Source organism: Rhipicephalus sanguineus, chromosome 5 (genome assembly GCF_013339695.2).
Source record: "Rhipicephalus sanguineus isolate Rsan-2018 chromosome 5, BIME_Rsan_1.4, whole genome shotgun sequence".
Classification (NCBI taxonomy): Eukaryota; Metazoa; Arthropoda; class Arachnida; order Ixodida; family Ixodidae; genus Rhipicephalus; species Rhipicephalus sanguineus.
This window is the reverse complement of record NC_051180.1, coordinates 88,339,912-88,364,524: the sequence shown is the minus strand read 5'-3', so window position 1 is coordinate 88,364,524 and position 24,613 is coordinate 88,339,912. Positions and strand designations below refer to the sequence as shown.

Below are 24,613 nucleotides of genomic sequence, written 5' to 3'. Positions count from 1 at the left end.
TCTTAGGTTCAAGTAAAAGAAAAAAATGCTCACAACGATTGCAACGTTAGTCATATGACATGAATGGGGTTATGAAATGATAGATTCAATTAATATCACTCTACAGAACATTGCAATAATGACATCATATGTCAAAAAGCACCATACATTTACACGAGCTCTTTTGTTAAGTATGCCACAATGCGTTATACTATGGAGTATGCGCTTATGCGCGATCAAAATATGACTCCAATTTTGCGATAAAGGCCCCGCCACGGTGGTCTAGTGGTTATGGCGCTCGACTGCTGGCCCGAAGGTCGCGGGATCGCATCCCGGCCGCGGCTGCTGCATTTTCGATGGAGTCGAAAATGCTTGAGACCTGTGTACTTAGATTTAGGCGCACGTTAAAGAACCCTAGGTGGTCGAAATTTCGAGGGCCCTCCACTACGGCGTCTCTTATAATTCACGCGCCTCAAACTCTTCGCACAAAGATACGCTCTGCTTTGTGAGTTTGGCTACGGCATACTTTCACCAGTGGCATTTGAAGCAACCCGGCCCCCATGGGCGACGCTCGACCACAGCACTGTCGAACCTGCACCGCGCCACGTGGATCGAGATACCCAAACAGGACGACGCCAAGCTCGAGTCCAACATCCCCAAAAATATACACAGGAGAGGGGATCTTTTACACAGACGCATCTCCGTCTCAGACCTCTGAGGGCATCCGAACGGGAATAGCTTCCGACGGGCTAAAGCTCGTTTGGGAGTTTCACGATATTATCAGCGAGCAATGCATGAAAGAAATGACAGCCATAGTAGAGGCAGTTACCATGCTCAACCCTATGCCCATGCCCGTTGTTTACTGATACACACAGATAGAAATCAGCCTGTAGAACCCTAGCTACAGGTGGCATTGCAGACACGCATTATACATGCAAGCAAAACACTTTGATGCCCACCCTTGGTTACGCGTTCGAATACACTGGATACCTGATCACTCGGGGATCAGAGGGAATAAACTGGCACACACCATGTCCCGTGTAAGTCTCCCGGGCCCTCCCCTGTGGTGGCCGGATTCACTGAAGTGAACCGAATTAGTTGAGCGCGTTTTGATAGGTGCGCTACATTATTGTTGTTGTTGTTGTCCTCTGTGCACAGGCAATCTGTGTAACGGCACGTCAGGGTTGCTTACTGTTGTGCTCAACTCAACGACATTTAAATGCGAATGCATTTCTTAGTCGGGGGTTGTCCTGCGTCCCTGGCCGGCGTGCGCACAAGTGTTATCTCTCCGCGCGCTCTCCTCCTCGCCCCTAGCAACAGCTGCGACGCGCCTGGCGACCGGAGCAGGTGGTGAGCGGCGGTAAGGGAGAGGAGGAGCGCGCGGGCGTGTGATGGTGCTCGCATCGCGGAGCAGCGGATGGTAAAGAAGAGGAGGAGTGTACCCGGTGAGGCCGCTCGCATCGCGGAGCTCGCTCGGCGGAGAGAGAGCTCGGGCGCTCCTCCTCTTCGCGCTCGGACCTACATATCATGCAGGGAGCGCGCGCTTTGGTGTCTTGATAGCGATGGAAGTCGGTGAAGTCGAATCTCTCGCGGCAACGATACCACTAGGACGAAGTGTAACACAATGCAAATCGAGCATTACGCCTCTACGTGCACACTCTCGTCTCTCTTCATTAATTAATCGCGCACTCATCGGGTGCACCCAAATGCATTCGCATTTCCTCACGATCCCCTTCGGGGAGGTGCGGGTTTTTTTTTTTTCGTTAGATAATATTGCGTTTACAATCTCTTATTTTGGTACGTTAGCTCCAGAGCACAAGTAATTATAGCCTTTTTGTTCATGTGTACCCTTATATCTAGATAATTATTGCTAAGTGGTGCTCATTATAACTACCGATAATATTACACTATATGCAATCCCTCTTGTTTGGGATCACACAAAAGGTTTATTTTCGTCATGAGGATTGAATGATTCAGTACAGACGGCAGAAGAGACAACAAGCTTTAAGAACATGTACAAAAACAACAAGAAAAACAAATGTCGAACAATTACAAAGTTTTTTTATAGTCTGCACTTTGGAAAAGTCAACACGATATGAGAAAAACATGCCTGCCATATCAGTTATTTGTGTGCAACAATATAAAATCCTATGTGCATACTAGAAAATAGAGAGAGAGAGAGAGAGATAATAAAACGAGAGAAGGCAGGGAGGTTAACCAGAATTGTAGCATCCGGTTTGCTACCCTACACTAAGGGGAGGGGGAAAGGGAAAGAAAGATGGAAAGGACAGCGGAGAGAAGAGCAGGCGCGCGATAAAAAAAAGATATAAACAAAAGGAAGCTGTAGATCGGCAGTACTAAAGCCTATTCAATAGGCCACTGGCACGCAAAAAGTTCAGTAAGGCCTTAAACGATTTTCGCTGTGCAGACAGTTCAGGTCGGCATTCCAGCACTGACTGTTCCGACAGGGGTCTGTCGTCAAGGCGGGCCAACACAGCAGCTAGCGACAGTCTGTGCGAGCTGTAGCGAGGGCAGCGACAAAGAACGTGTTCTATCGTTTCTTCGCTGTCACACTGGCTGCAAGTAGCACTCTCTGCCATGCCGATTCGGAAGGCAAAAGATTTGGTGAAAGCAACACCAAGCCACAGTCGACAAAGCACCGTTGCCTCGAGTCGAGAGAGTCCGGACGGAGGCCGAAGTCGACGACACGGGTCCAGTCTATGCAGTCGTGTGTGCTGTAAACTTGGTGTGTTCCACAAGGATTTTATGTCTTCATTGGCAATCTCTCGAATTTTCATCGCAGCATCCGTTCTTGATAACGGGATGGATTCTTGTACGCCGTCTTCGTGTGCAGTTCGAGCAGCAGCGTCGGCATGTTCGTTGCCCAATATGCCGCAGTGACTTGGAAGCCACTGAAAGGTGATGTCATGCCCTTGAACGAAGAGGTGATGGAGCAGCTCTCTAATTTCCAACACGAGTTGCTCGTGAGGTCCACGGCGTAAGGCGTATATCAGGCACTGTAAAGCTGCCTTGGAGTCCGTGAACACGCTCCATTTCTTGGGTGGTTGGTCATAAATTACTCTAAGTGCGCTACGCAGAGCAGCAAGTTCCGCAGCTGTCGATGTAGTCTGGTGGGATAGCCTAATCTTCACGGTGGTTGTTCTTGCAGGAAAAATCACCGACCCTGCAGACCCATCCACGGTAGTTGAGGCGTCAGTATAGAGATGACTATGCTCGCTGTACGTCTCGTACAACAAAAGAAGAGAAAGCTGCTTGAGCGCTGGTGACGAAAGCTGTGCTTTTGACCTTATACCTGGAACCGTGAGGCGAACTTGTGGATGAGTCATACACCATGGGGGAGTTGGAACTCTTGCTGGAGCTGTATATCCTGTTGGTAGGCGTGTACGGTAGGACAGGACTGTCTGACAAAATGAGGCACGAGGTCGGTCTTCAGGCAGAGAGGCTAAATGATGGGTAGGGGCGCGAGCAAGATGCCTCACGTGTGCTCTGAGCGCTTCCATTATAATATGCGTCTTGGCCGGGTAGTCGTTTGCAATCGCAATGGTCTCAGCTGTTGACGAACATCGCGGTAGCCCCAGACAAACTCTAAGAGCCATAGCCTGAACGCTTTCGAGTGTGCGAATATTGGTTCTGCAGGTATTGGTCAGCACAGGCAGGCTGTATCGCAAATAGCCGAGAAAAAGCGTCTTGTACAGTTGCATCATTGCATGTACTGAGGTCCCCCAGGTTTTCCCTCCAAGATACTTGAACAGATGGGCAATGTCCGTCAGGCGCCTCTTTAGGTAGGCCACGTGAGTACCCCAGCAGAGGTCCCTATCAATGATCACACCTAAAAATCTGTGCGTCCTGACATAAGGTATGACTTGGCCGTCGATAGATATAGCGTATGGTTTCATTGGCTTGCGGCTAAAAGCAATCAATGCACATTTCGCTGGCGAGATCTTGAGACCTTGTTCATTGAGGTACATCGATATCAACGTCGCAGCTTTCTGAAGCCTTGCGCGTACCTGAGGCCGGGTCACGCCAGATGCCCAGACGCAGATGTCGTCAGCATACATTGATAGCTCGACCACACTCGGTAGTCGTTCCACAAGACCAATGAGGATGAGGTTGAAGAGAGCTGGACTCAATACGCCACCTTGCGGAACTCCACGGTGCGTGTGGTGTTGGGAGGTTGGACCATCTTCAGTGTTCACAAATAGAGTCCTTCCTTGTAGGTAATTGCGTGTCCAACGATACAGTTGACCACCTAGGCCCACTGATCCCATGGCTTCTAGGATGGCGTCATGAAGAACGTTGTCGTACGCTCCTTTTACATCAAGGAACATGGCAACAGATAATCTTTTACATGTCTTTTGATGTTGGACATACGTGACAAGATCGATAACATTGTCGATGGAACATCGGTGACGTCGAAAACCAGCCATGGCGTTCGGGTATATCTCGTAGTATTCTAGGTACCATTCTAGTCTGGCGAGGATCATTCGCTCCATGACCTTTCCAACACAACTTGCCAGCGCAATGGGTCGGTAAGAGGTAATCTCTAGGGGAGACTTTCCAGGCTTAAGAAGGGGTACCAAGCGGCTGATCTTCCAATCTTGGGGAACCATGCCATCCTGCCAGGACTTGTTGAATATATGAAGGAGCGCATCTCGTGCACGTTCACCAAGGTGGCATAATAGCCGGTAAGATATGTCGTCCGGGCCAGGCGACGACGACCGATTACATCCGATTACTAGAAAATAGATGAGTGTTTTTCCTGCGAACCTCTGTAACTAACGCCTAAATCTAAAAAAAAGAAAGTAAAATGAAACGTTGAAGAAGAAGTGCAACTTAAAATATGACGCTATGTTCATGCTAGCGATTTAAAAACCTTGAGAGCCTACAAGCGGCTATGTACTTCAAATAGTTAAATTGTTGAAATTAGTAAAGACGGTAAGGGATATTGATTACTGAAATAAAACAGTTCTTAGGCAAAAATAGCTTCGAGGAAGTCAATATCAAAAGAATGTTTATTTTTAGATCTTCAGGTAAATGTATACCGTTCCCATTATTACCATAGTTGTTCAAGCGTTCCCTTAAAAAAAAAAGAGGAAAAAAAAAACCTGTTTAGGCGCTATTGCCAGATATTCGTGTAGAGAAGCAATAAATTCCACACATGACTCTTAAGTCCCATTTTCGAAAAGCTAAAGTGTATACACAGACCTAGACCATGTCGTTCCTTTTGTCAGTTTATCGATTGTTTGTTAGCTTTGAAAATGTACTACCCATCGCTTTCTACGGTGTAATTCTTCGAGGTCGCATAATCCACCGATAGTCGATGGCTTCCTACTGCGAAAGCGAAAAACCGCTGTCACTGAAGGACTTTGCACTCAAGAAAGCAAGTTTAGCCAGCGCAGTGCAATGACCTCTGTGCAACCGGCTACGTGGTCTCTCTGCCTCTCGTTTTTGTACTAGCTGTTCGTTGCATGGATGAAAGAAAAGGTAATGAATAATGCAAGAGGAGGAGAAGGAAAATTTATGGAAAGCTACATGGTGCATCGATAAGAGAGTTGAAAAGGATGACTCACTCGTATAAGCTTGGGTTTCCTTTACAAGGAGGTGGCGCTTGAGACACATTTTGTTTGCTACTATGTCTACACGGAACATCAGTAGCTTTCCTGTTCTGGAAAATAGAAGGCCCCAGAAGTGTTCCTTCTAAACAATTCCGCCTCAATTAGATTTTACACCAAATAAAGGTCAATTCTGCAATGTAACTTAGCGATGTGCATGTTTGGGCTAGTTGGTAATCCATTGCTGCTACTATAGCGCAAACATCAGAGATGAGGGTCGAAAGAACACCACACACACAAGCGCTAACTTCCAACTGAATTTTTATTGTTTGAAACACATATTTATAATGATAACCGCGCGCCTGCGCCACTTGACCTCCCCAACCCTCTACACCCTAAAGTGATAAGAGTAAGCTTACTATCTAAAAGACATCGGTAACGTGCAAAACCAAAAACTTATACATGATTCACCTGGCAATATCAAGTGTTGCACATAGAAAGCACAATTCTTTCTTTGACAGGGCAATGGAAGGATACGATGGTGTTCGTCGTTGGCCATTTCTGCGGCTTCGACTATTTCTCGTGTTTTCTGGTCGGCATGAGTTTTTCAAACTGTGGCGTTGACTCTGCACATTTTTCAAACTCTGGCGTACATCCGCAGCTTCGGCAATGCGTCGTTACGTGACCCTGCAACAATCAAATGCAATGTAGTTTAAAATTTTGTTTTGGTAAAAACGGCACTTACATAGAGCTGGAGCAGAGTTGCCAGATGCTACCGAGCTAACAAGGAAATGATCATCACAAAACAAGCCCCAAAAAGCGGCGCGACTTTTGCGCAGAAGCCCAAATGAAGCGGAAATTTAATGAATTTTCCCACTCTTGAAAACTTTTCTAATTATAACAAAAAATGTCACTCAAGTACGAAGGGGAGTTCAAAAAATCTGTTCAGTTATTTTGTACAGCGAAAATTTGCGCAACTATATGAACCAAAGCACATGTTTATTTTAAAATTGTTTCCAGGGCAGTGTCCATTCGGTCGAATACACGTTTGACAGCGCATGATTAACGTCAATTGTTGATTCCCCCAACGTATGTTTGACTTCAATACTCAACTACACAAAGTCATCGACAAACGCGCTAGTGGTGAACGCGATGCTTACTAAAATAACTATATTTGCTGGAAAAATGCAAATAAGCCCAAAAACCGCGACCAGCAGCTGCAAAATTCTACAAGCGCCTCGACGATAAAGAAGCCTAAATCCGCTTGTTATAAGCGGAAGTGGCAGCTCTGAGCTGAAGCCAGATTAATAACTAAGTGATCTGCCGAACAGACATTTTCGATAACCATGGCGGATAATGAGAAGCATGCCTGTCTAAGTTAAAAAAAATCTATGAGTGGCACGTACTTTTTTCTCAAAAGAAGTGCAGCTTGTAAATGTCAAGCTTTCAACTTGTAGGAACATCAGTTTACAGGCCTATTTACCTTGGTGTTGTTTTTCGAACTTAAGGTCGCTTTTATGTGCTTGCGTCACTAAAATTGTGTGTTATTTTATACAGCTTTAACGTACGATCGTCACGTTTAGTTCGTTTGAGACTTGAAATGCCTTTGAAGTTTGGCTGCTATTAGCACAGGAAGTGGTTGCCGTTGCGCAGTCCCTGAGTGCAACAAATATACCATTCTTCAACAGGTACAGTGAGCACTTACGTGACGGAGGTTGACAGTGGCCGTCAGTGCACAACACTTTGTAGGCCAGATCCCTCACGTCTACATAGGCTACGGGACTTGCCGCCTTACACCTTAAAGGCCAACTCCGGCAATTTTTTGGCCATGTCAAAGTAATGGTGCTTTTATGTTCCTGAGACGCTCCTGTTACGGGCCCGGTGGCAGAAATACTCGGCGAATTGGAGAATAATTTTAAATAAGCAAAAAAGCGCAACACCGAAACCGAAACCCAACCGAGTGTACTGTCTGCGTATGACGTAGACGTTGTTACGAACGAACAGGAAGTCGTGCAAGGCATGCCGGTCACGCCGGCGCGGAGTATGAAAACTGTGACAGCCGGGACGAGCAGGCGCACAGTGGAGAGGTGAGCACGTCGCGCATCAGCTGTAATGTCTGCGACTGACCGTGCCGCGTCTGATAATGACAGTGTCTCGGCCAGCACAGCAGACGCTCGCTGTAGCGGCCGAAGTTAGCGGTGCCCTCGGCTGCGTCACTTTCGCCGCCTTTCCAATACCGACGTCACAGACGCAATGTTGCCAATAAGTGTGGGAAGCCAGGAGGGCGTTTGCAGACAATCTTTAAAATTCATTTGCAAACAATCTGCGCATGTCTCAAGCCTGTAATTTGGCATAAATGACGGAAACGTGCAAAGGAACGTACCCAGCGAATTTCATTGAGATCCATCGACCTCGAAAAATCGCCGGAGTTGGCCTTCAACACAGACAGCCGCTCCCTTCTACAAACTTCTAAAGCCTGTATTTAGCATAGCTGTTGTCTGGGTCAGTTGGAACATACTCTAGAGGCTTTGAATCAGCCAAAACACAAAACACAGAGGAGAGACGTGGTGCACACAACGACTGGACACATTTTGTTGTCACACAACAAAGTCGTTGCGTGTGCCACTTCTCTCCTCTGTGTTTTTATTCATTTCGTTGGTTCGAATCCTGTATATTTAGATCAACGGCTCAGAGATTAGCATACTGGCATTGAACTATACGTCACGTTAGTAAACTAACACGTCGACAAGATTGCGAATAGTACATACTTCCTATCATTTTAAATATTGGTTCACTTCCTCATTGCTGCAGTGGTCAGGTGTGTCTCTAGCAGTCCAACATGAATGTGTAGGAATGGAGTCAATTCGACATTGTTTCTTCATGTCTTGTTCATGTATGACGTATTTTTGCTTCTAAGGAAACCAGGAAGAGCGACGATTGCGAAAAGGCAGCGATAACACGTCGTTCCAAAATCACTCCTCCGACCGACTAGTCATGTGTACTGTCGCCGGCGCCATGGTTACCACTCATGAGTCACGGAGCCGCTACGGGCAACGTTCTTGTGCGGCAGGCGCAAGAATTTGTGCTGGCAGTCGTGTCGGGGACGATGCTGACTTTAATTGGCGCCGTACTGTTATTCTGGCTGTACCCGATCGCCAGGGCGTGCACTATACTCCTGGCTGCTACTACTACTCTACGCTGTTGCGGAACACGCTGAACGAGTCTGCGCCAGGGCTACTGGGAACACGTGTTGCCAGGGCCCCTAGGAACTTGCCAGGGCCATTCCAGGCCATTGATCGCGTCATTCTTACACGATCGGCGAGAGTGTGTACAACGAGTGAGTTCGCTCATTAGATACCATCAGGCATCATCGAATACACGTTATTTTTTGACAGTTACAAAAGAATTATACAGGAGGGAGCCGTCTCCACAAGATACCTTGTCTTAGCGATGGTTTTTTTTTTGCTTAAAGGAGTCCTGCAACGCTTTTTGAACATGGTCAGAAAACGCTGCCGATCGGTAGTCAAGGCTTGTGTGAACATGCGAGCCAAATATTGTAGCACTGCACGCGGCAGGGAGTTTACAATTAGAACATATTGAGTTATACATTGCTGCATTTTGTTTCACATTTTCTTGAGATACATGGTGGCTAAGACGTCGATAACGGAGGACATGGCAATCCCACAATCCGGAAGCACTGCAATAGAGAACGCAGGCACATTTTATCGTTCTTGCGCGAAAATTTACACTGACGTAAGGATAACGTGCAATAAGCCCGGGTGCTGCTACGGAAATTAGGCGTATCGTGGCCAGAATGGAGAAACGATTCCCACGTACTGCGAATATTCTCCACAGTGTCAGCTGCGTGGAACTGGGGAAGCATCCTGCTGCTGGAAATCTCGTCTCCACGAAGGCTCAGCGTTTCACCCGCTCCTTTCTTTCAGTTCTTCATCGATCGACACAAAGAAATCGAACATCAGGCTGATGATGAACAACTCAACAGGAATTTCTTCCAAGCCACGGTTCAAGCGTTCGCGCGACCTGGAGCCGAGACAGCTTTGTCTTACGATTAGCACATGAAGATCGAGAACGTGTTACAGGCGCTCGAGATTGAGTTTGACGCGCTCGATTGGGTCAATTTCGAGAATGCTACGCTGAACGAAATCGTCTATCCGGCAGGGCGAGCGAAGCCGCACGAAGAGGGGGTTGCGAGAGATCAGCGCCTCGTTTAATGTCTCCGTTGATGACAGCTATCGAGTGGATGTCGAGAACGTGCCATTTTTCGCGAATGTTTTCGATCTCGTCAATGGCGGAGGCGAAGGCGAGTTGGCATGTTACGCCGGCTCAGGCGTCGTGCAGGCGCTGGCGTTCTTCTCGAAACCTAGTCTCATTCGCCGGCTCTACTCCACCAACGACGAAGCCAAGGATGGCTAAACTGCTTTCTGCGCTAAATTGACCATCACGTGCATGGGCCGGGCGTTGTACTACGTCAGCTACGCGAGGTATGCAATCAGTGACCAAGTCCTTGCGGATGTCGAGGACGTGGGACAAAATATAGAGATTGCCTTGCGAGACCGAGTCAAAGCGATAAGTGCTTGGCGAGCTGCTAAGCCAGCGAGCACGTTTTCCGTAGCCGGACTCGTCGAGCGCCTCTCTGCCATGACAAAAGCCGGCGCAGGGGCAATCGACCCGGAGTACGCGAACTTTCCCCAGATGGACGAAAACATAATGAACAACATGCCGCTGGCTGTGCGTGGTTATCGCAGCGTCAGGAGAACCAATGACTCCGTGGTGGCTGTGGTAGTGAGAGGGACCGTGCGCTTTTTCTATTTTGCGGGCGACCACGTCCAGCTGCATCCCATCATTTTTCAGGAGCCGTTCTACAGCGGCGACACTTCGCCGGCCATCGCGTGCGGCACCCTGGGTACCGATATTTCGTACGCACTAGCCACGCGGTTATTCGATGTTGTCCTAGGCTCTGGGGACGAGCTTCGCTCGTCGTTGGAGCCAAACTTGACGTGTTTGTTTGGTAGCGAGACGGTAGCAAGCGAACTCCATAGTCGTCGCGTAGATTTCCTTCGGCGCCTCGTATCGCTTTGTGCAGTTCGCCAGGCGTTCGGCCGTGAATTTCAAGCATAATCGGGCTCACCTTACAGCTGGCACCAGACAGCAACAGGCAGCTGCTGTTTATATTCTGGCGTTTCGTGCAGTGCGGGTGCTGGCACGGCAAGGTAATGTGCAACAAGGCTGGAAGCTTCGCGTGTGGCATTTCCGGTGATTTTCCCTGAAAGAAGGGCGACCACATGTACGCTGAAAATAACCGTTCCCGGTTTTAGGAGGAGACACCGTGACTATGTTCGGAACAGCGCAGACATGCAAGATCCTTTATACTGTGTACGGCAATTTTTTTGCATACCTGATTCATGATGTCCAGCGTAAAGTGATTGCACTTGTTTAGTTATAGTAATAAAAATATATTTTTTGTAAAATACTTTCAACGCTTTATTAAAAGGTCAAAGTAGTCGACTTTGCTGGCTCATTGTAGAAATCAGTGAATCGGCTACGATTCCTGTTTTGCTCATTTGTTTCGCGTTCAATAAATCCGAAATGTTGCGATATGGATGCGGTATCGCGCATGGATTATAGGTATACGGTTACAACATCTAAAGGCGCTCACCATTTCGCCGCAACGAAAGTCGCAATAGCGTTGCCATTTCCATGCCACGTGGTGCAGCGCAAACTAATACGTATAATGTCACATGTACTCGACCTTCATAAAATGGCATGTCTATTTGACGTTAATCCAGTACATTTCAGAAAGAAACAAGAAAGGCTCATGCATTTGTTTGTTTACTGAGGCAGGGGTTTCCGTCTTCGTCGGTTTGAAGTTCCCGTCGTTGTGTTGCGATAGCATTTACAGGCTGTATGATTGGGTACCACTGTCCTGACCTATTTTTTATGTGTTGGTGATCTATCGCTATGCCTCTTTCTCGTACACCGGCTAAAAGAGCATTGCGCTGAGCTTATTGCCATATTTTATGCTTTGCGCAACCGTTTGTCTATAATTACATATATTTAGAGTAATTGAAAGCTCGAATATTTGTACAGTTGCTGCCGTAAGGTTTTCTTTTTTCTTTTTAGACATACTGGACTGCGATCTGTACCGCGGGTGTGTTAGCGCTTCGGGACGCAGCAATTAACGCGACCTTCATTAAGCCCCGAAGACACCACAGTGGTGCGACCACACCAGAGGCACTGATCACAGTCTAGACGAGTTCTCACAACCGATGATGAAAACGAACGTACATGATGATGAGCATGTATGAAGAATGAAGCTGTGTCTTATAAACGCGTGTGAAATATATATATATATATATATATATATATATATATATATATATATATATATATATAGCCAGGAATATTCTTTCGAAACCATATATATATATATATATATATATATATATATATATATATATATATATATATATATATATATATATATATACTTTTATACTTTTATGACATAGGGTTTATGGTCATGTTCACGTCGAAACGGCGTACTTTTTTCTAAGCTTATTGAACTACCCTGATTAGTGATCTCACGAGAAAAAAGTATTCTGCATGGCCATATTTATTGCACCGAACTAATCCTAAACTGAAAAACACATTTTGCCAAAAAAGTGGTACTGAAGTGAAAAAAAAAAATTAAGGGAGCTTCGCCGTAGTGGTGCCAAGCCTGAAGGAAGTGCGGAGCTGGGTAGCCTTCTTTGGTTCGCATCGATTTTCTCTTTCTTGCTTTTTCTTTTCTCCAGTTCTTTCTGTCTCTTTTTTCTCTTTATTTCTATTTGTTTCGATTTCTCTTCCTATTTGATCCCTTTCTTTCTCTCTCTTTCTATTTCTCGCTTGCCTCCTCTTTCTTTCGATTTTTATACATGGTTTTGCCTGCGTTACGCCAAGCGATGACAGCATACGACAACATGTGACAGCCCGAGCCCCTAAAGTGCTCCGCACTTAAGACACATGTTAAAATGGCATCACTTTATTTTCTTTGCTAATAAAGCATAAAAAAAATCGTCATGGTGCGGTGACTGCACATAGAGCACTGTATCTGTGTCGTGTTTTATTGACGGAGCTTCGAGAAGTGTTGCAAGAGCCAAGAACTGTCGCATTTTCGAAATGCTTTTAGCTTTAATTCATATAATGTTTTAAGAATACTTTAAACGCACAACTTTAGCAGATGAGACCTTGCGAACTTGATCGGTAGAAATCTTGCATTCACATCGCTTGCGATAACAGTTTTCTTTGCACATCGTAATAATTTTGATACGGTAGCTAGCTGACGAATGTACTATCGCGCTCAGTATGAGCTACATCACGCGAGCGCGTGGCCGAGCGCTCTGCAAGGTTGTACAGTGGCGCCGATCATGGCATATTTTCGAGTTATTGGGAGAGAGTCTGGCTGTCCCTGCGAGCGCGCATCGCCTCCACTTGCTTTCACCCTCGCCCTCGTTTAGCCCTGTGCTGATATCAGGTTCGAAAATGATAACTTCTAAGATGCAAGCAAGCAAGTGGGGGCGATGTGCACTCGCACGAGCAGCCAAACTCTCTCCCGATATCTCGAAAATATGCCGTGATCAGCGCCACTGTACAACCTTGCAGAGCGCTCGGCCACGCGCTCGCGTGATGTAGCTCATACTGAGCGCGATAGTACGTTGTTTGATACAGGTAACCAATACCAAACGTCGCCAACGCAAGCGACGCAAATCTCGTTTTACTATATTGCCAAGCGCGCTTCTTAAGCTATTTTTATGTAACCAGTCTGTTACATGTATAATCACTTTCTTGATTATTTTAGAATCTTCTTACAGGCTTGAGCGCGCAAACACGAACAGTGGTGTTTATTCTAGAAACTAACGCGGCCATCAGCGATAAGGCTCGAATGTTTGATGTCACATGTATGAATGCCGATACGTTTTACCTCAGATAAGATTACCGACGGCCGACGGTAAGCGTGTATTGCTTGTACTTTTCATTTCCTGGGCACAAGTTCGCCCGAGTAAAGAGCCTCGTCTTGAACAAGCCGACTGCTTCCTTCTTCAACGTCACGACGACGTGACAACACACCTCGACCAACAAAGAGCCTCTTAAAATAGCAACGATGCGCATATAGGGGTTGACAAAAGGCCCCTGAGAACTGCAACGATGCACCTTGGAAGTGCTCCACCAGTGACGTCACCGCAGGGCAAACTTCGCGTTGGGTCGGCCGTTCCCAGAGATGTACAGCCGGATACGTGCCCGTGATTGGAAGTGAGCACCATCGCGCATTTAGAGATGGTGATTTTAATGCTAGAGTCGTAAGACCATGCCCCCCGATGTAAGGAACTAAATGACAACAAAAGGAAATGTTAAGGCTGAATGTCGGCACATTGAACAGTATAGTTTGCTTCCGCTTCCGTCGCAGTTGGGAGCATCCGGAATAACTTGAATGCACGAACTATAAGGCGAGTTTTGACATCTCGAGACAGTGCGCTCAATGATACACACTCGGGATATTTTGTTCTATTGCAAAGGCGGATGTGTGAACCTTTGAGAGGATGACTTCCGCTGCACGTTATCCTCCAGAAACGTTGCCTTCAGAGCGGAACCCCCTGATGACATTTTCTAGGCCTTTTCTTCAATATGACCCTTGGTGTAGCTCTAACCGGAGATGTAGAAAGCCGACTCGAAATAGTTATTAAGCTCTTTATTGCTGTCACCGAAATGAACGAACGTACTTAGATCTACGCAATTCTTTTTCAGTTGGCCAGCGGTACCTATCTGACTGCAGTCTTAGGTTGTCACTGACTGTAGGTGGCAGCTACTTGTAATTGTTAATTTGTCATCGTCACTGGCATCACCGGCATCAACAGCATATCCTACGTTCACAGCAAAGCAAAGACCTTCACCAACGATTTCCAGTTTACCCTGTGTTGCGCTAGGTGATTCCATTTCACGCCTGCGAACTTCTCACTTTTTTCGCACTACCTAACTTTCTGGCGCCCTCGGCTGCGTTTTTCCTCCTCTGGTATCCATTCAGTCACTCTCAGTGACCATAGGTTACAGTCCGTGGCATTTCTATCCTATCGTCATACACATTACATCCGTTACATGCCGTACACAACACATCAGTTAATATCGTATACAGCACATATTTTTTTCTGTTAAGTATTGGAAATATAGCCAGGCTCCATCATCCAAGGCTGTCTAATTTCATTTGATGTCCACCAATACGGTGCACCTTACAGTCATAACGCAAACACACCGCACACTTTACGAAGACAGACAGAAGGAACACGAGGCACCGACTTTGCTTCTTCTGTCTGTCTTCGTAAACTGTCCTTTGTATTTGCCTTATGATGAACGACCAACTAGCTCGAGATGTGTTATTCAAGACCTGACAAGCTGATCGGAAATTTGGCGCACGAAAGTCCAACAAATATTTTAATTTAACATTTTCTTTCCCTTACGTTTAATGAAGATTTTTTCTTCAACACTTGTGTTTCAACCTTTGTGGCGTCGTAGCCTCGTGACGTCCGCTGTTCGCAGCAAAATTCCCCGCGCTAGTGAACGAAAGTTCATCGACATTGTGACAGCAAACGTCGACTATATATATATATATATATATATATATATATATATATATATATATATATATATATATATATATATATATATATATATATATATATATATATATATATATATATATATATATACTTTCACATCTGCGAAAAACCGCTGGCGAAGTTAAGCAGTTACGATTCGCACTATGCTCATGTTGACGAATATAATTGGTGCTTGATTTGTGTCCTTATCCTACCTACCAGTGGCTGAAGGACATAGGGCACACGCTCTCACATTCACAGGTTCGAAGATTAACGACGAACGTGCGCGCTACATTTCTTGAGTCACACCGCTCATGCGCACCACGAAGACGTCGCGCTTCATTCAAATTTATTCCCAAGGTTGCGCGAGCTGTTGTCGGTCTGAAAACCGTGGCCCGGTGAGGGAGAAGCTTGCAGCAAGGTTCGTAAACACGCACAGTGATAGGCGTGCGTGGCTTAAAGTTTTCTAACCTCCTAACCAACCGTCTTGTTTACCTGCACACTCCCTTCGTACTAATCTCCTTTTTTTGTTTACTCCTTTCTCTTCTTGAATATTAAATAACGTTCTTCCAACTGTCGCCCGGGTGAAGCGACAAACAGCGCACTGTTTATTTTCGCGTTGACTGGCCGAACGATGGACCAAAAGCGCCCGGCTACACCGGTCTCGGCGGTCGGGGCTGAGGTCAAGGTGTGTCTGGGGGGGGGGGGGGGGGGGGAGGAGGTGAGAGAAGGAGGGGGTTTGTCGGGGCATCAGTTGACGTACACGCCACCGGTGCAGTTAGTGCGACTGATCTATCTGTGACAAGATCCGGCGGATGGTAATACGGGGGGGGGGGGGGGTTGTGCGAGGAGGAGCTGCGAAGGGTAGGCGAGCAGAGCCGGTTTGTAGGTTTTTCGGAAGCGCTGCTACCACCCGCGAAACCATCCTTGCTTCGATACGCCCACAGTCCCCACCACACCCGCTGCGCAGTCTCCCGGTCTCTTGCCGGCTTGAACATTCGCCGCGGCGACACTCGCAAGATATGCAGCCGGTTTCAGCACGCTCAGCTTCGCGGCTTCTTCTCGTCGCAGCGGCCATTCTCCTGGTTCAGGTCAGCCCCCCCCGCGCATCTCTTTTGTTCGGTCAGGCATGCGCCGTACCACTGAAGGCGTTCCTGCGCGATTCTTGAAACTTCGCTTTAAAACGTACTCAGCGCTGTATAGAATTTTCCGCAAAGAAGACGTAACGGTAGCTTCCGCATTCTTCGTGTACTTGAACGAGCTCTGGCGGAGGAGCTCCAGAAAATATCGCTGTCGGTCACAATCAATTCACACGCAAGAGTTCCCGCATTTCTTCATTTATTAACGCTATTTATGCACAGGTAGGTGTTTCTTTTTGTTGTTGTTCTAATGAAAAATCAAGCGCATGGATGCATTGCTTTGGGACAGTCATAATGATCGTGAGCCATTATCTACGGGTAGTTATTTTCGGTTATTTGTCAGTATCGGTAATGCGGGAGAATTACTTCACTCTATAGTGCCGGATTACAAATATATCACAATAGTTATCTTCAGTCGACTCCACTTGTGGCTGCCAACGATGCGGCTGTGGTAAATTAAGTGACAGGTCATTGACTTGCAACTGCGGAAATATACCGTTTCCGGAACGAACCCAGTTTTGTCTTTTCCATCTGGTATCTCTTAAGTTCTGCGAAAGTTTCCGTTAGATTGCACCGTTAGCTGTTTAAACGCAGGAACACGAGACATCCCGTGCGAGAGCATTGTTATTTGTACAGCAAGAAAGATTACAAGAGTGAGTTTAGATTGTCCGAATGTTTTTCGCGACGGCAAATCGACGTATTTTTCTGGACCCGACGCTGGCTCGTATAAGATGTCGCGATGGGTACTAGATGACTCGTCATTGTCAAGTTCGAAAAACACGAACGGGCATTAGACTTGCCAGCACTATTCGTACACATTTTATGTGGGAGCATTGTAGATACCAGACCGAGCGCGCTCAAGGCTGCGTGTGGAGTATTTCTTTCGCAGTATCTACAACAAGACAAGGGAACAGCTGCCAAAAAAAGCCCGTCTGTTGCGCACTATTACCCAGCGCTCAGTTTTTAGCAGATCTTTAAGCTTGACAGTGACAACACAAATTGCGCTGAATCGCCTGCCAGAGAGGGCTGTGTCATTTACCCGCGTGTTATCGTTTCAAAAGAGCCGCTAGCATTAAATTGAGAAACGCTGCTCGTTCTTTCCTTAGCGTATACTTGAATGAATGAAGCAAGTGTCTGTTGCATCTTTTCCCGAGCTTTTCATCGCCACAGCTTCTTGCTTACAGCTACAGTAATACGCTTTCGCCATCATAGTGGTAGAAGCTGTGAGCAGCTTCAACTTGATATACTTAAGTATTGCAATCGTCAAACTTGAGGTACAGAAAAGCTGATGCACGACCACCGCAAATCGGATACGACGTTTCTGCATTTCGTGATTACAAAAGTGAGAAATGAAAAGTCAACGTGCGATCTTTTTTTTTTTTCAAGTGGCCTTCTTTTATTAAAATTGTTTCTTCTCCTCCTCATTTTATTCTCCGACTGAAATAGGTAATTCGTGAGATCTTTCGGAAGAATGGGTTCTGCACTTTGGGAGGAATGAATTGCTGCGTTTATTCCGATATATGACAGTGTAACTGGTTGACTAGGCATTGTATAGTCATTTACGTTATTTGATTGCTACTGTATAGTCCTACTCAAATCACGAAAACCATTTGAAAGTAAGTATTTTTACTATTATCCTATAGTGATAAGAGAAATAATATGCTTGCAAAGTGTAAAACTAGATCCCATGTTGCCTTCAGGTAGTATGCGAGGGATTATTGGTCAGCTGCCAGCTCGCAAAAAGATCACGTGCCATGTGACGCCAAAAGGCAGAAAAAGTCTTCGACACTCGCCGCCATGGCTGCGATCGGTGATTACTAACACTCCTAGGTTTAAATGCACATATATACTCCATAAAGTGGACGGGGGGGGGGGGGGGGATGACCGCCACCGTAGCTCAGTGGTAGAGCATCGGACGCGTTATTCGAAGGTCGCAGGTTCGGTCCCTGCCGGCGGCAAGTTATATTTTCGTCCACTTTACTTTCGTCACATTTATATCCCAATTATCACAAATAACACCTCCTATACTTTCCTTGGCATTATTGTCTGTTAGTTCTCATTAATATTGTGTCTAACAAAGAAAAACGAGCCCTTAAAATCCATCTTCTTTCCTAGATCCCGTGTAGTATTTTACGTGAGCCCTGCGTGCGCAGTTGTGAATAACCTCTGAAAAAAAATCAAGACCGTTATAATATGTTGTATAAAAAGTTATCTTTAAATGTGACATTCCAGGCGGACTAAAGCGATTAAAAAATTGGGGGACCCTTAAGCTTCGCCTTTAAGAGTTGAACGCAATAGCGAAATTCGGCCCCTAGTGTGCACTTCAACCACTAACTGCATACTTATTAATGTGTATTGTTGCACACACACGCGCGCGTGCGCGAATCGTGCAGGTTTTTGATCTAAAGCAAGAGTCGCATGGCCTCCAAGATATACGCCGCGCGCTCGCCATCTCGGAGGCCATGAAGAGTCTCACAATGCCTCACAGATGGCAGAACATTACCTAGCGTTTGCTGTTTGCTTGTTGATATGTTTTCCGCTAGATGGCCATAGTTGTCCATTTTTAGAGCTGTTTGAAAGTTCGTGTGTGTTTTTAGTGGCGATGGCTGCACTATCCCGGCCTTTTTCGACATAGTTTGATGGCCTCCCAAATGCGCCTACAAATCGCCGAATGGGCTCGTTTTCGTCGTGACACTTGTCGAACAAAATGCGTTAAGGAGACTCCTTCCACTACATGGCATTTATGTAGTGTTTTTTTTCCGAAGCAGCTGCAAGTAACGTCGTGGCTTTGTGGTAGGACGCCTGCTTGCCACGCGAACGGCCCGGGTTCGATCCTCAACGGGGCTGAAGTTTTTAATCTTTATTTTATTTGCTTCTTTCTCGATTTTTCGCTCACGGTCGATTTTTCGCTCACAACCAAGGGTGCCGACACCGACATCGGAATTTCTGCGACACGAGCTCTCTAACGCTATCGCGTTAATAAATTTTCCTCGAGACGAAGATGGTAATTGGTGCACGAACATTGTTGTTGTCGACACGTGGGCATTATGCATGACGTGAGAACTTTCCTTTTAAAAGGACATTGCCGTAGTGAGTTTTACAATACTCTACTGTTACTTAAAAGTTCCTGAGGCAAATTAATAAGTAAGGGAAGAGGAGTAGCCGGAGCCATGTATAGGCACATTTAGTAAAAAGATATACTTAAAAAAAAACAAGCACGGCGAAGTTTTTCACAAGAACAATGACGGTGTAGGGTGCACTCTGTGACCATTTTAATGAGAGAGAGAAAGAGAAAGTTCTTAATTGAAGTAAAGAGAATTCCTTCCTCGTATTTAAAGGTGCCTACATGCTACTCTGTAAAGAATGCCTTCCAAGCAGCAGTATGATAGTTACTGAGGTCGCCTGGCGGTAACAACAGAACTGCTAGTGGTGAATAAAAGGACCAAGTCAAATATAGTGCTGCTAAAGTGATACCAGGTGCACATCAATGTGCTTCGCAGTTGTGTCCATTCACACAGTCGTGTGAAGAACACATGCATTAATCACTTGGATGCGTTGCTACTTCGCGCAGTACCATGAGGATCGAAAATACATGACAAAGTTTTTTTTTTCTCGGTGCAAATGGTTGTTGGCGTCAGGAAGCGTCCGCAGGTGTCTTTTAAGAGTTGTCACGGACACGCTGGGTCACGCCACCGCTACACTGAAACTACATCGCAGCACTGCCGTGGCGAAGCATAAGGAAAGAAAGTAGCATAAACCGTGGCCTCAGTGATGGCGGAACGCGCCATTGACAGTACGTGTGCACTCGGAGGTCATTTACACCCCAAAATTAAGGTTTCGGTCTCTTCATTCTATTGACATCCATCCTTTATTTTTATTTTTTTTTACGAATCATAGGTTAATGTCCTGTCAAAACGGGCTTGGTCAGCGACCGCTGTTGCCATTCTTAAAGTGGTCTAGCATTAACTTGGAAAACTGGCTGCTTTTTTACTGTGGCGTACGCTTCAATAAATGCAGCATGTGTTTACTGAACTAATTTTCGAGCTTACTTTTTAAAGTCCTCGCCAATACACCAATCGCTCTACATTTTAGGTTTTGGATGTTAAAACATGGGGAGAGTACGGATAGCGCTGCGAGACGCACTAAATATGTTGAACCCGAAGGTGTTGAAGGTGTCAGATAGGTCAATAAAATTTTCTTCTGGGCTTGATAACTACGACGAAGATCAGTCGTCAACTTGGTTTAGACCGTACAGTTATTGAAGAGCGGAGCCTCCCGGGACTACAACTATAATCGTGCAATGTTAAGATAAAAGATGCAGTTTCCACCAGAAATGATCAGTTAAAGTGTATTTCTATATGCCGCATGCTTGTTACATTCAAGAGCTAAGGAGCAGCTGGCGCCTTATTTGTGCGCTAAGCTCTCTATATATTAGTTTGACATGATCAAGCAGGCAGTAAAGGAAAAACAAGTGCATGAGCCTTTATTCCACGTTATCGTCCGAGAGCAAGAAGTTGTTGATGACGATAAAGAAACTCGTTTGTTCCTTATCAGCTGCTGAGAATGCACGAGAGATACGTGACAAGTGGAAGCGTGGTGCAGCGCTGATGAATCGCGCAGTTATTTTCCAGTGTTAAACTGCATCGACAAACCTTTGAACTTGATCGTATAGGCATAGTATCTCGATTCTGGTGCAACAGACGTTTTAAGCCGGAATATGCTTAGGAGCAAGGATCGTAAATCCATGTCCGCGTTTGATAATAGCGCGAAAAGCAATTCGAGTAGTGCTCACATACTAGTGTCTTCAGCCTATTGGCGAGATTAAAAGCTTAGGTGCATTGCGGGCCATATCGTTTGCGATTATACGGTGTTCACTCGTCCCCACTGCAGAACCTTCTTTTCCGTTTTGCTGACATTAGGGGCATGTATATCATTTCCTTTTAAAGATTTGTTCATTCACTTGTGGCGCAATGCTACCATAGCATAATCAATGGAGGCCTTTTGTAGCGTGATTGCTATCGGAAGACTTTTTTTTCTATATGCTGTCTCACTGGGGCTGAAACCACCGGTCAGTTTGCTTTAAAGAGACACTAAAGAGAAAAAGATTAGGCAGATCCCACGCGTTGTGGGAATCGGTTTATTGCGAAGCAGTCAGCGAGTACTTTATGCTGTATTTTATGGCTTTGAGCCAAGCGTTACGAGGTGGATCGATTCTGGATCGAGTAGCTGTGTGCACATCGTTGGCTTAGCAGGGACATCGACAACACTGGCACTTAAGTGGTAACCTACGGTGCGAAGAAACGTTAGCCCTCACGTTAGGGTACATACGTAACTTTCGTTAATGTATTCCTCCCGGGTAGAGCAATGCTTCAATATAGCTTGCTGAATCATAGGAATAGAGATGTAATGTTTATTAGAGTGTTATAAAAGCGGAGCCAGCACTGGAACCATAGACGTCAATCTTATCTGACGCCTGTATCGTAGAAGTGCATATGTTGTGTTTATTGCCTTCTTGTAAAATTAGATAGCCAGCACCACAACCACAATTATTCTTGCACCGACGTTACGCTTGCATAGGCTGTTTTCCTAAACCATTTTATCGACCTGGCGTGGCTCTGTGGTAGAATACCTGATTGCCACGCAGAATGCTTGGGTTCGATTCCTGCTGGGATCCTAATTTTCATTCTTTCCCATTTTCATTCTTCGGGTCAACGCTGCCGATGTCGGTTTTTCTTAAAGCTCTCGCATTTAAGTTACCCATGTCTGTTCGCGCCGTGCTTGGGTAGATATACACTGTTAATCACCTGTGGCGCATACCCGTACACTGTGGCCCGTGGTAAACGGGTATGTGCCACACGTATCTAGAGAAAAGTGTTCGAAGATGTACGCAACAGAATTTTCAAGTTATTCATGCCATGACCCGACAGTCATATTCGCCGAACCCTCTTACCCTCCTGTGCCAATTTTGGTCTACACCAAGTTAAGGAGGCGATCGCGACAGCACCCAGACGTAGGCGGATAGTTAAATAGATAGATAGATAGATAGATAGATAGAAACGCTCAAAGTGGCAAAGGTTCGCTAAGAAATGCTTCGCATTTAAAAACGATTTTTCTCGTATTAGTAAATTACTCTTTAATGATACCAAGAACACCGCGCTTGCTGTGAGAAGACGCTTGGTAAGCGAGAAAACTAGCAAAAAGAAAATGCGGGTGGCGAGGCCACCGTGGAGTTCCAGCACCAGTCGCCGTGGCGTCATAGACTTTGAAGGCGCCTACTAAGGCCTATGTAGTTCCTAATCGGTAAAAATGAAGTACGTCGTCTTCTGAGGGAGTCAGAGACTTGACATACCAAGTTTCAGGAAGTCTCGTTGTGCCAATTGGACCAAAATACGAAAAAAAAAGCCCTCTTTGAAATCCATGACGTTACCATCGGAGATTTTGGCGGGAAATTTAAAATGGAGACTTCTGACATTGATTTTTTAATCTATTTGTAAACTTATGGTGGTGGAATTGACGACACTGGAGTTTTTCAGAGCACAATTTATCAGTCTGGACTAATTTATTGTTTCACTTTGGTGTCCCTTTAAGTATATTGTCCACCTACCCTATCGGTCACACGTGTCTAATTGTAACGAACATTCCCCTGGCATATTTTGCAGGTACTAGGTGATGAGGTCACCACAAAGGCAGTCGTAGCTGACCAGGACAGCGGCGACACAAAGGCCGAGGCACTCGTAACGTCTCCGCCGTGCGACAAAGAAACAGAGAAAACGACAGTCACATCGAAGAGGCCGAAGACCGCGGGTCGTCGTCCTTTGCGGCCGTTCAACCTGGGCATCAATATTCCGTACTTCTTCAACATGCGGTTACTCACTGGACCCGGGGGCACAGGGTTGGGCCTCAACGTCCCGGCCATTCTCAACTTCCAGCTGGACGCCGCTCACCGAAGGCGGCCGGGATTGCTGCTGAGCCTATTCGGAAACAGGGAAAACCTGTTCAACCGTCGCAAGCGGCCGGGAAATCCGCTGTTTAGCTCCCCGCTTCGGCCGCCGTTCACGCAAGCCCCGGAACAAGACAACGCCATCGACATCAAACGAAAGCCTGCCCAGAAGGCTGCGTGAACGGTCTTATTATAGTGGCTAGAAAGGTTTCTAGCCACTATAATAAGAAACCCTTCCAGCCCCTATAGTCTTACATGAGACGTGAATGACTGAACTCCTTAATCGCGCTGGTTGCGAAAAATGTTGATGCCGGTTTTATGCTGCAATCTTTATTTCTTCGTGCGTGCTTGTTTTCCAGATGTCGTATATTTAATCGAAAACAGAAAAAAAGTATTCACTTGCATAAGCTTTAGAATTTGAAGCATTCAGTGTACAGTGCTACACAAAAATAAAAACAAAAGAACCTGATGCATATATATTCGTTCAAGTGTCGACAAGGCTGAGACTTTCTCTATAAAAAAAGCGCTTTTTAAAAACCTCGAATACCAAGTATGACGGCTCGGATGAAGGATTACTCGACTGCCACGTATCTCATTGATTTTCTTTATCTGTGAACGCCTTCTTGGAAGGGCGAAATATGAAAGTGAAAGAGAGGCAGTACGAAAAAAAAAAACAATAAATAAAAATAAATACGCATGCAAATAATGTCGGGGTGGTTGAGCACGCATTGTTACTTCTGACATTCCCAACATTATTTAGTAAGCCTAGCGATATTTTGGAGTTCGAGACGTCAAACCTTCTCTTGATGTTCTTTTTATGTGTTTCGCAATAAATACATGACAATTTGAAATGTAGTTGTTTAGTCTGACTTTCTGTTCTTTTGGTTCGAGCGCAGTACCTTCTTGAGTAAAAGAAGTGGCCTGCATTTCGTGGTTAAATTGATGAAATCCAAGGTTTGACGGAATCCCTTCTAGTCGGGAGGAGGCATTGTAAAAAGGAAGAAACGCCGACCACAATAAAAACACTTTAAAACAAGCAAGTCGTTTCTTCCTTTTTGCAATTTCGTGGTTAGGTAACATCGGTATTCAAGGTGCAGTACATGCCGTAGCCTTATCTGTAAGAATGTAGCCAGAGGGGGAGAGAGAGAAAGAGAGAGCGATAATTTATTAGATAAAGGTGGAGAGGTCGGCCTGAGCTAGTACGCCCTAGCCTGATACTCTGCGCAGAGGGGAAAAAGGTGTGTGTGTGTGGGGGGGGGGGGGAGGGGGAGGAAGTGATGAAGTAATATGGTGTTGAACATTGCGCCGCGTTCGTCTTTCCCCTTCTGTTGTCCT

At 45.9% G+C, this 24,613-nt stretch overlaps 1 protein-coding gene across 1 annotated transcript; it reads left to right on the top strand.

Moving 5' to 3' along the window:
* Positions 1–16,155: 16,155 nt before the first annotated feature.
* LOC119393960 (uncharacterized) lies at positions 16,156–24,129 on the top strand. Its single transcript, XM_037661166.2, has 2 exons — positions 16,156–16,290; positions 22,998–24,129. Exons 1-2 carry the CDS (start codon positions 16,222–16,224, stop codon positions 23,457–23,459), a joined length of 531 nt encoding a protein of 176 aa, XP_037517094.1. The 5' UTR covers positions 16,156–16,221; the 3' UTR covers positions 23,460–24,129.
* The last annotated feature ends 484 nt before the right edge of the window (positions 24,130–24,613 follow it).